An 11,945-nucleotide genomic window follows, 5' to 3' on the forward strand; every position below is an offset into this window, starting at 1 on the left:
AACATGCACGAATACATGCTAAACCAAAGTTTAAGACTAAGATGTTTTCAAACTTATTCTGCACTCCTTACCTCTGACTCCTCATCACAGGTTTTCTGTCATCATGTGAATATAAGTCATGAGCTGTTCAACCAAAGAGTGTTTTCTTTCTTCTCGCATTGTTCCATTAAAAGTATTTTTAGATGCCTGAAGAGGTGACAATAGCCATATTTCACAAGAAAAATGTGTTGTTTTTTTTCTACCGTGACTTTTATTTTATTTTATCTATTTATATTTATTTTATTTCAGTATAGCATATTTCGCATGTATGTTTTGTATTAATATGTATTTGTTTTAATTTATATACAGTACCAGTCAAAGGTTTGGACACACCTTTGAAGAATCTAAAATATAAAACATATTCTGGTTTGTTGAGCATTTGTTTGGTTACCACATAATTCCATATGTGTTCCTTCATAGTTTGGATGTCTTCAATATTAATCTACAATGTAGAAAAAAAAAGAAAAAGAAAAACCATTGAATGAGAAGGTGTGTCCAAACTTTTGACTGGTACTGTACATATAAATATAATAATAATGTGAATATTTATTTCACTATGTTTGTTGTACTGAGCGTCTTGGGCAACATCTTTTTTGTAATCTTATCTTTTCATACCTTATCTTATCTTATACTGAAATGCTTTAAACTTAACGTTCATCTGTCTTGCAGGCTCAAGCGAAGATGTCCCTGTGTCACTCGGTGTGTCTTGTTGTCTCTGCAGGACAACCGAGGACAGCATACTCAGCTCAGCGACAGTCAGCTCTGTCCTACAGCGCCCTCTGATGGCCCATCACTGTCATTACACTGAGCAGAGTCAGAAAACAGTGTGCAGAATCGGATGTGGTCATCATCTGTTGTTTTTGATCAATAGGCCCAATCCGTGTAGGACGTTGTGTTGTGTTTCAGGACCAGCTGGAAGAGAGAAGGACCAGACCGGGCCGGTACCGTGATTCAGTCTGCAGCTGTAGGTACCGAGCATCACTGCTGCTGCTGCTGTTGTTGTTATTGTTGTTGTTGTTGTTGTTGTTGTTTTGTACCGTTTTCAGAAACATGTTAGACCCGCCCTAAAAACAGAGATGCATGTGTAAATATTTAAATGCATTTGTGGCTGTAACATTGTAGCAGTTTGTAGAAAAGCAGCATCTGGATCATTTCTGCAGACCGGAGGATGCGTTACAGATGTTTCACTACGAACGAGCTAAATGCTATCAGGCTGGTTTAGAAATCTACGCAGACAGAAAGCTGAGGCTCTCTAACGTGAAATAAATGCATTGCACTTTGTTGATGTGACTCATACGTGCTGAAAACGTAAATTAGATTATATTGAAGATGTCTTCAGTGTTTGTTAACAATGTGTAAACGGAAAGTCCATGAGGCCCATCAATTTGGCAGCAGTGCAACAATGACCTGCTGCAGAAAAAGTGCACAATCACTGATGCTAAAACAACATGAGGTCATTTGCTGGGTACTCATGAATTATTAAACAAATCAAACACAGTGATAATAAGGATTTAGTCACATGGAGCTACAACATGGCATGTCCTAAGGGCTGGCAGGATTGAATTTACTAGAATTTGTATTAATTGTTATTTCATGGCGTTTTAATTCTTCTAACTCTGTATTTGTATTTTTCTGAACCACTTTGTGAGGTTCTGATCTTGCTATGCAAATAATGTCACCTACTTTAAAAGAATAAGACACATTTGTTTTATTTATAGATTATTATCATACGATTATCTACTATTAATGCTAAACCAGATGTTTGTATTTTAAAGCATCAAACATACCAGGCAAAAGCCATATTAAGAAAACAATACATCTGTAAGACATCAACTAAATAAATCATACAAGCACTGTAAGGCAACATTTTTTAATTCAGTGTATCAGTGTCCTGAACATGAAATGTAGGGAATTGCGTTACTTCTGCAAATACTGAACAGCTAAAACATGGCTGGATGCTTTGGGAGATGCAAAACCTGTTTGCACTCGTTAGAACTTCTTAATTGACAATCAGTTGTACGATTTCTTCCTTTAATGCAATGTCACAAAAATATCTGGCACATTTTTTCTCCAGTATTATTGTCTGCTGATGAATGCAGTCATGAAGGAGGATCTCTCCAGTTCTTTGAGTTTGCTAAAGACCAAAGCATATATGTGAATATTATTGTGGTGGCAGAGATGCAGCCATCATCTTCCATTAAACCTTTAATGAACCTTGGGCAGTCCTCACACTATAATGGGCTTCTACATCTCATTGTCTCTTTTTAATCATCCTGTCCATCACGTCTGTAATCTTCTCTTCTTATTTGTAGGACACATTGATCCCTGCTGCACCGACAACTCCACTCAGATCACACTCCGGTGTCACCATGTGGTCCTGCACCACATCTGCCGCTCTGCTGTGTCTGCTGGCGGGGTCCGTAGCAGCTGTTCAGACCCCAAACACAGGTGAGAGAGTCGACGTCGAGCCAAATGGATCTGCGGAGCTCTACAATGGTGTAGTCTGAGCTCTAGAGAGAGAAAAGAACAGTGAGGAATTAAAATGAGGTCAAGATGGCTCCATGCTGAGCATATGACATGTCAGAGTCACTCTGTTGGGGTTTTAAGAGCTTCAGGATGGTTAATTTTGCCTCAGTGGATAAGATGCTGCTTTGTTTGGTTGGTTAAGCATTTATTTCTTGCAGATTAATTTGTTCATTTCTGCCCTGTTTCAAGGCACAACCTTTTCTTATGTTACAGCATAGGAAGGTAGGAAGGTATCATCTTCGTAATTATTACTACAACCAATGTAGGACAACAACTAACGATTATTTTAATTATAAACTAATCCGTTGATTATTCTCTCCGTAATTGTTTTGTTTATAAAATGTCACAAAAATCCCAAACCCAAAGATTACATTTACAGTGAAATAAAATGCTAGGCATTCTCACCAAAAATCAACATTATAGAAAACAGTGTTTATTTTTTTACGTCAACTAACAGTTTCAGCTGTAAATATAAAATACTGTATGGCCATCGAAAGTTCCAGAGACCAAGTAAGCCAGTATAATTAAATTTTTTATTCTAACGTTATGAAATAGAAAATAAAAGTTAGTATTTGTGATTCTGCAGCATAGTAAGATGTTTATATTTAATTTATCAATTGAAAATTGAATGCTACTTTTTCAAAACCCACATACTGTAGTTAATATTCACACAAGATCTGCACAGCTGCTGAGCCTCTTCATTTGAAAACCGCTTCCAGCTGTTTGTCAGTCTGTTGTTGATGAACCAGCTGAGACTTTAACTGTTCCACCAGTGTTCTTGGACAAGCAGCAGGCGAGCTCGTTGATCACCCGTCCGAAGAGGAACACCGACGGCGGTAACCCGGCTCCGCCTTCCAGCCTGGAACAGGTTTGCATGGAGAAAGTGTGCAACTACGAGGAGGCCAGAAAGATCTTCCAGGACTCGTACCGCACGGTGAGCTCCAGGACTTCACTGTTAACTCCCTCATGATTTCTTTTTCATCTTAAACCTCCTCAGTGCCTCCTCTTTGCTTTGTCCATATTCCAGTTTGCATCTATATCATGAATGCACTGTGTAAATTACCTTGAACTGTGCACTTATCATGCATATTTTCCCTGGCAGGATATCTTCTGGTCTGTCTACATTGGTAAGTGCTGCATCTAAAATGTTTTTTCAATCAACGCATTAGCAGTACATAACATCTGCTCACAGACTAATTGTCTGTGTTTAGACGGAGACCAGTGTGCAGAGAAACCCTGCAAGAATGGAGCCATGTGTTCGGACAGTGTGGGAGGCTACGACTGCGTCTGCAAGTCCGGTTTCACAGGGGTCCACTGTGAAAACGGTGAGAAGGAGGTGTTGGCAAGTTGTGCTTGATTGCCGTTGTTAATTTACTTTTCATGTGGTGTGTGAGTGCCGAAACCTCTCCCCTGTTTCCGCAATGCAGACGTGACTCTGTGCACCCTGGAGCAGAACAAAGGGTGCTCCCAGTTCTGCAAACCAGGCTACACGGCCTACGAGTGCTCCTGTGCACGTGGATGGAAGCTCAACCACAGGGACAAGAATAAGTGTGAACCTGCAGGTAACTTGTTATGCTCTGTTAGCAGTGTTTGAGTCAAACTGAAATTAAAAAGCATTTTTGTATCTGCTCTGTTAATAACATGTCACATTTGTAGACAGAAAGCTTGTTTCCGTACAGGTAATCACTTTCTGCGTAAAGCGGTTACATCAGCGTTTTATTGTAGGCGGAGCAGACGTCACATAGCCAGACAATAGCTTGCCATACAACAAAAGAGCGACAGACTTTGGACAAAAACCCACATTAGCTTTCCTGCATAGGTCTCTTGCCTCTGCACTATACCTTTGCTCTGGCTTATGCTTTAAGATGCTTGTTTAAGAAAGGAGATGCACTTATGACTTCTAGTGACTAGTAGTTCTCTTGAATACCTATGTTGAATACACTTCCTGTAAGTCGCTTTGGATAAAAGCGTCTGCTAAATGACTGTAATGTAATGTAATGTAATGTCTCCTTCTTTATAACTAACATGAAGTCTTGTCCTGCACCAGAGCTTGATGAACGAGCCTAGCCCAATTTGTGCCTTTCATGACTCTCATGTTCTTTATCCAGTCAGCCGCCGGGTTCTAATGAGTAATAAAACTCTGTTTACAATACATTTAAAAAAATGTGATGTTATTATTGTCTGTATAAAGGAATGACTAAATCTTATTTCAGTTGGAGAAATAATATAATTAGACAAAAGTTATTATCACTGTCTTACTTTCTTCTTTCAGTCACATTCCCTTGTGGTAAAGTGAACAGTCTAAGGAGTTGGGAACAAAGACTGTCCAGCAACGTTCGTGCAAACTTTGAAGGACTCAGCTGTTTAACTTCAGAGTGTCCCTGGCAGGTAGGAACACACACACTCACACTGTGACACATAACAGGTCACAATAAACCAGGGTCTTATTGCTGCATGTCATGGTTTTGTTTGCAGGCTCTTCTGAAGACTGCAGAGTCCACAGGCTTCTGTAGTGGCGTCATTCTGAAGGAGAACCTGGTCTTGACTACAGCTCAGTGTGCCAGCAAATACAGCGTCTTCCAGGTGGTAGTCGGTGAGTAAACAAAAAAACATGATCATTCCTTTACCACTTTTACAGCTACTCGTAATAAGACAAAAAAACAACTCAAGCAACAATAAGGAAAAAATGAAATAAACAAAATAACACCCATCACCCCCTAACAACAAACATACAAATCTTAATGTGTTAATGTCTTAAGGACATATGCAATACAACATTTTTTTTTAATGTGGAAAAACTGTATACAATGTTGAGATTATACTCGACAGAGTCCAAGCCCTTTAAAATATTTTGGACTGAGCTGCACCAAAATCCAATTATAGTTAGTTAGTTAGTTAGTTAGTTATAGTTTTAAAAACATATCTCATCTTTGTATAGAATTCGTTGGCTTATCTCCATTATGTAATAAGACATCTTTGTGTGTCTCTTTTAGGCACAAATACACAGTACAGATTAAGAAGAAGATTATGTGATTACACTATCTTTGAGTGTAAAATGCTCGAGACAAAAATATCAGTGGCAAATGACCACAGTTTACATACAGTAGGATCCATATGAGTAGGCTGCGTCCAACAATTATTTACATCACTGATGTGCTGATTATTTTCTCAATTAAGGGATTAATTGACATAAAATGTCAGTTAATCCCAAAATGACAAAAGTAATTATTTCCTAGAGCCCAAAGGTGATGACTTTTAATGTGTTGTTTTGTCCAAATATTCAGTTTCCTATCACATATTCACAGAGAGAGACGCTTTATATCTTCAAATTTGAGAGACGGCTACCAGAAACTATTTGGCATTGTTGCAAAACTACTAAAACGATTATTTGATTTTTCTAAATAGTTACTGTCGATCGACTTATTGATAGATCAACAAACATTGCCGCTCTACATGTCCTTATGTGTCTGAATGTTATGTCTAACCTGCACCTCCTCAGGCAAGCGCAACACCAACACTGAAGATGGAGAGCAGACACTGTACGTAAAAATAGTTCACATCCACCCACGCTTTGTGGAAGGTCGCCCCGAGAATGACCTGGCTGTGGTTGAGCTCCGTGACCGCATCAAGTTTAAGAACGAGGTGACTGCTGCCTGTCTGCCAGAAAAAGACTTTGCAGAGAGCGTCCTGATGATGGGAGAGTTACCGGCCATGGTCACCGGATGGAAGGTACTCGATCAGGAGTCTGCTTTCCAGAGCTCCCTCACCCTTAACCAACTCGCATACAACCGCTTGCCCCAGTGTCTGGAGACTCACCCCAACCTGGTGACCAATAAAATGGGCTGCACTGCTCCCCAGACCAATGCTGACTGCACCATGAGCTCCGGCAGCCCCCTGCTCACCCTGTACAGGGAGGTGTTTTTCCTCACTGGGGTGGTCAGCCAGCCGCCAGGGGCCGAATGCAGCAAAGGCTACATCTTCCAGAAGGTGTCGCGCCACCTCGGCTGGCTGGGGTCTCTCATGGGTTCACGTTAGGTGGGGTAGTCAGGGAACATTATACGTTATTAGAAAAATACTTATAATGCAGGTGAATAAACACTAAAACAGGGAATCAGATGAATGTTTTCATGTAATAGTTGTATAATGTTGTTTTAATTATACCCATCTCCTAACAACCGTATAGTGTCAATCCAGGTTTTTGCTTCCCATTTGTCTCTGTGAACTTCCTCATTTATCCACAAGGTGGTGCTTTTGTGTCAAACAGAGAGTCTGAAGCAGCAAGAAATGCATGGAATTATTCAGCATGTGTTTTGTGATGTGGACATACCTTTTAATAACCTAAATGTTATGTTATTTTTAGCAACTACTGTACTGGTTGATATGCACCTTGTAAAACTCCAGTTAATCACTGTTCTGTGATATAATAAACCCTAACAACACACCCCATGTCAGTTCTGTTGTTGTTTTTAGGCTGAAATATACAGCTATACTTTTGGAAGATGTTGAGAAAAAATGTCATTATCTGAACATTTTGAAATACAATAAGATGTTATGTCACAGATCCTAAGGACTTTTTTTATTATTAGAATTTTAACTAAACAAAAGAACAATCTACCCTTTTAGTTTAGTAAGTTAGCATGCTTACATCCGCTAATTTGTGCAGCTGAGGTTGATGGGAATGTCATTAGATTTGCAGTTAATGTGTCATAAATCAAACTATTGGACAAAAAAGTGATAAATATTGATCCTGAGATTGACATTAATGTTGTGCATCCAATAGTTGTTGAGACATTTGTAAAGCACATGGTGACGCTACAGAAAAATTCAAGTTATCACCAAAGTCAGTAGGATTCATCTGCCGGGGACCATTTATGTCTCAATAGAATTATGTGTCAATCCATCCCTTAGTTGTAGAGACATTTCAGTCTAGACCAAAGCAGTGGACCAACTGACTGACCTAGTAATGATGACTGATGGTTAATACAATTTAAAGGCTCTTCTATTTCCGTTTATACCTGTCTTGTGTTAAAACCTTCGAGTACAAAGAGGAAATCATTGCATCTGTAGTTCTAATAAGTTCGATACAACAGCAGTCAACGTAGCTCTGAAAATGTATCTCAACTAGTCTTATATTCCCCTTTTGTCACAGATGATATTAGCTGGCTCACATTGTCACATACCCCTGTGTTGTCTGGCAACATTTTCCCACAGACACTCGCCCTCTGCAGTCTTCTCACAGCCTCCCTGGTGAACAAGGCCAGGACCGTGTCATGCAGGAAGAGAAAAGGAGAGGCAGAAGAAAGGGAGGGAGAGAGAGAGAGAGAGAGAGAGTAAGAGACGCCACATAACAAAAAAACCTGGCCTGCCACTTCTGATCGGGGCGCTTGAAAAGGACAGCTCTGAAAGCTGGGGCCCACGTTGGCTGTTGCCATGGTACTCACCTAGGAGATGGCTCCTTTCTCCCAAAAATGGTTCTGCTCCTTTACTAGGCCGTTCAGTGGAGATTAATTTAAGTGGAGCTCCTTCCTTCCTGAGTCTGGTACTGCTTTCTGGTCCTGCCAGCTCCATTTATATGCTCGAGCTTGCATAAACACAGAGATGCATATAAACACACACACACACACACACACACACACACACACACACACACACACACACACACACACACACACACACACACACACACAGATAAAGGTAGCAGCTAAACTTAAACTTGTTCTGAACTGCTGAATACAAGCTGTTTGAAAGTCCTGTTCAAAATATCACTTAAATATCAAAGAGCAACTGCATGGGTTGGATTCTGTTCCCTGAATCAAATCTAAAATCTGAGCAAATGGGGAGACGAGGACGCAACGTGAATGCTGAGAGGGAAGAAATTGCAGGATTGGGGGAAAAATGGACAGAGTGAGAGGTGTATGACAGGCTGAGAAAGCAAGGAGATGAAGAGATGGAAATGGCTTGTAGATGAGGAGCAGGGATAGTGCAATAAACCTGGGATTTGTGACATTGACACAGAAAAGAAGTCAGTCATTGTGAGGATGGATTGATGGACTTACATTATATTAGACAATGAATGAAAAGGCCCTAGGGAGAAACATTAGCGAGGCCATTACGGATGGTTGAATGTGAAAGCACTCAATGCAAAACCTTTCACCCTACACAATTTCAATTATACTATTGCTGGACAAGATTGCTGCAAATAGTTTTAGTAATAATAATTTAAGTACAACGTTCAGGATTGTGTACATCTGGCCAGTGTCCTACTAAATCGATAATCCTTCACTCTCCACAAACCCCCCAAAAATGTTTCATGCTGTGATTACAAATCCTCCCCGCCCTGTGTGTGAGATGCATAACACACACATGCTTATTTGTGTCCTGGGCAATTGGGGGGTACATCAGATGACAGACTGTGGGAGGGATTATCTGTCTGTGTGGTGTCTGATTCCACGCAGGGGGTTAACAGTATGTCTGAGCGTGGAGGCCAGATTGACATGCTTTAAAGTCTCGTGCTATGTGTGTAGTGAGCACTCCAGTATTTTAAAGCATGCAAGGATCTTCCCCAATAATCCCCCGTCCCAAAACATCCATGTCCCCAATCTTTTCTCCTTTTAGGACTCCACAGACACATGGTTCTGCAGTCATCCCACCCCATCTCAAACTCTGCCATGCACCAGAGCAGCTTCCACTTGGTCTGGTAATTGTGCAGCAGGCTTGATTTAACTCAGGACCTCAAGAGGTTAGGGCCTGGAACGGGATGAAGTGGCTGCAGGAGAAAGAAAGAGACAGGCTGTGACTTTATAGAACTTAGCTGTAGTCCAAATTCCCCCTCATATTAGTTGTTTGACAAGAGTAAGAGTCTACAGTCATTAGCTTGAGCTAAATGATAATACCAGCATGCTAATAATCTCACAATGACAATACTAGCATGCTGGTTTTTAGCAGGTATAGGCCTAATGCTTTCTATCAGTTCAGCATGTAAGCAGGCGCACTAATGCCTTAATTGTTCACTTACCATAATTATGAGCAGTCAAGTGAGAACACAACTTGTAATTCTGTGTCAAAATATTTATGATAACAATATCTACAATGTGGTGAAAGAACTACAAAGAAACATTGCTGCAAACTATTAGCAATTCCATTGAAACCAAATCCATATAACCCAAAAACTGAATAGATTCTGCTAGTTTAGAAAGAGGTATGTGTGTTTGTGTTTGGTTTGACTTTAATGAACTGTTACACGTATGTAACACAACAAAAGCAGCTAATTTAGGGTATTTATCTGCTATGACTGCAAGGCAATATGGGTAACCATCTAGTAATGAACGTAGCCATGACATGACATGCGGGTAAGCAGCATAAACACAGTACAGCTGAGGACAATGGGAATATCATTAGTTTTTAAGGTATTTGGTCAGAAACCAAAGTACTGGACAAATTGAAATTTGACCTGATGATGGCAACAGTTAAGGGATCACTAAAGTCAAATAAATGCCAACCTGAGGGGGATTTGAATGTCAGTGTCAATTTCCATGGTAGTCATCCAATAGCTGAGATATTTGAGTTAAAACCACAATATCAACCTCAGGTTTCCTCTGTGGAAAATGTCTGTTCATGGATATCCATCTAATAGTTGAAACAGTGATACAGACAAACAAACATCCCTTTTGTTACATAAAAGTCTCACTTCATCTGATCTTTGATGACTTTCCTGTATCCGACTTTCATCGTTTCTGTGTTAGTTGACATTTGTGCTCTGCTGATAAAAAAAAAGATCATACACTGTCTTCCTCTGTTCTTCAGAAAGGCTTTAAAAACAATATGTCACTTTCAGCATGTGCACACGATGAGTGGATGATGGAGGAGGAAGGTAAATCCTTGAGCTGCCTTTATTCCACTGACCTCACCCTGACCTTGAAAGGGTTAAATCCTGTTTAGAGCCTTTGAGAAACCCGAGGAGCTGACAGAAAGGTCTCTTAGGCTCACTGTATGAAAACAAGTGTGCTACTGCCTATGTGGTGGTCTTTGAAGTGGTCAGATAAGACCGCTTTGTGTGTTTGTTAGAAGTCTTCTACGTATCTGTCCTGTCCTCCAGATACAGAACATGCAAAACTACTTATAGGTTGTCTCAAATAATGTCTTCCCTCCTTGTGCGTTGTTTTGTTACTTCGAAAGGTCATGACCCCTGCATGTTGTTAGTATTCTGGGCGGCCAGTGACAGGGGGAGGGTTTAAATTAGCGTGGATTACCCTACTAAACACACCACCTTCAGTTGCTCAGTGACCGAGTCAGCACATTTCACTAGTATCTGTCGATAACTGTAGTATTTATACACATAATAATTTAGCTGACCTTTTCTCCATAATGCATTCTCGAATCTGTTAAATACATTGCTCTCAGTTTGAAATGGGAATTGTGTCTGGAACCAAAATGCTACTTAAAATTAGAGCTTTCCTGCTAATTTTGGACACCTGCATCCTGTCATAGTTTAAACATCCTGTGAGGTCATAGGCTCTCATCCTGATGCTTGTCACTGGAAACAGATGCAGCATGCGGCCTGAATGTCGGCCATCCTGCCATCATTCTGTGGTTCATTGTGTTTGAGCCGAGAAGGGTCTTAACGAGGTGAAGCAACCTCCGGGCAGAACGGGGGGGCATATAGCCTAATGAGGGAAGGATGAAAGAGAGGAAAGAAAGAACATAAACAAAGACAAAACTATGAACCCTTTTATAGCAATCGTCATGATTACATCACAGTTTTAGCTGAAGGCAAAACAAAGGAAAGACTGGAGGCAAACTCGAAAAACACCTCATTGTAGTATGCTAAAGTTACACACCAAAAAGGTCAACTTACTGTGTTGTTGGGTGCCAGAATCTTTATCACATACATTTGAGATAATGAAGTGTTTCAGAGATGGGGAGAACATTTTGAAAAAAGCTTATAGCTTAGTTACTGCTAACTTAATCAGCCGCCATCGCTGCTGCACCGCAGGCTTTATTTTCTGTAACGAGTGTAGCATCCAAGCATGGTGGAATTAGCAAGCTAACTAGCGGACGGCTTGCTACTAAGCTAGTTTACTAATTCAACTAGGCTTTTATGGTTTACTGGTTACAAAAAATATATTAAATCAATATACAACTTATCTGGCAAAAGCAATGTGCTTTTCTGTTACACTGTGATAAGAGTGTTCAGATGAAGCATTAAGTTGTTAAATTTTACTCATTTAGATAGCTAGCTAGCTGCCCTGCTTATTCGGGGCGGCTATGGCATAGTGGAGAGCAAGGTAGTTCTCCAATCAGAGGGTCGGTGGTTCGATACCCGGCTTCGGCAGTCGATGTGTCCTTGGGCAAGACACTTAACCCCAAGTTGCTCCCGAAGG

At 40.4% G+C, this 11,945-nt stretch overlaps 1 protein-coding gene across 2 annotated transcripts; it reads left to right on the forward strand.

Moving 5' to 3' along the window:
- Window positions 1–858: 858 nt before the first annotated feature.
- proza (protein Z, vitamin K-dependent plasma glycoprotein a) lies at window positions 859–7,005 on the forward strand. Of its 2 annotated transcripts, none has more exons than XM_054607918.1 (9): window positions 859–1,007; window positions 2,352–2,487; window positions 3,339–3,499; window positions 3,668–3,692; window positions 3,777–3,890; window positions 3,993–4,127; window positions 4,838–4,953; window positions 5,041–5,158; window positions 6,065–7,005. In XM_054607918.1, the coding sequence occupies exons 2-9, from the start codon at window positions 2,409–2,411 to the stop codon at window positions 6,598–6,600; spliced, it is 1,284 nt and encodes a 427-aa protein (XP_054463893.1). In that variant the 5' UTR covers window positions 859–1,007; window positions 2,352–2,408; the 3' UTR covers window positions 6,601–7,005. The 2 variants fall into 2 exon arrangements, with proteins under 2 accessions (XP_054463893.1, XP_054463892.1); XM_054607917.1 differs by having other exon boundaries at window positions 859–1,003.
- The last annotated feature ends 4,940 nt before the right edge of the window (window positions 7,006–11,945 follow it).

This window comes from Anoplopoma fimbria, chromosome 11 (assembly GCF_027596085.1).
Source record: "Anoplopoma fimbria isolate UVic2021 breed Golden Eagle Sablefish chromosome 11, Afim_UVic_2022, whole genome shotgun sequence".
Lineage (NCBI taxonomy): Eukaryota > Metazoa > Chordata > Actinopteri > Perciformes > Anoplopomatidae > Anoplopoma > Anoplopoma fimbria.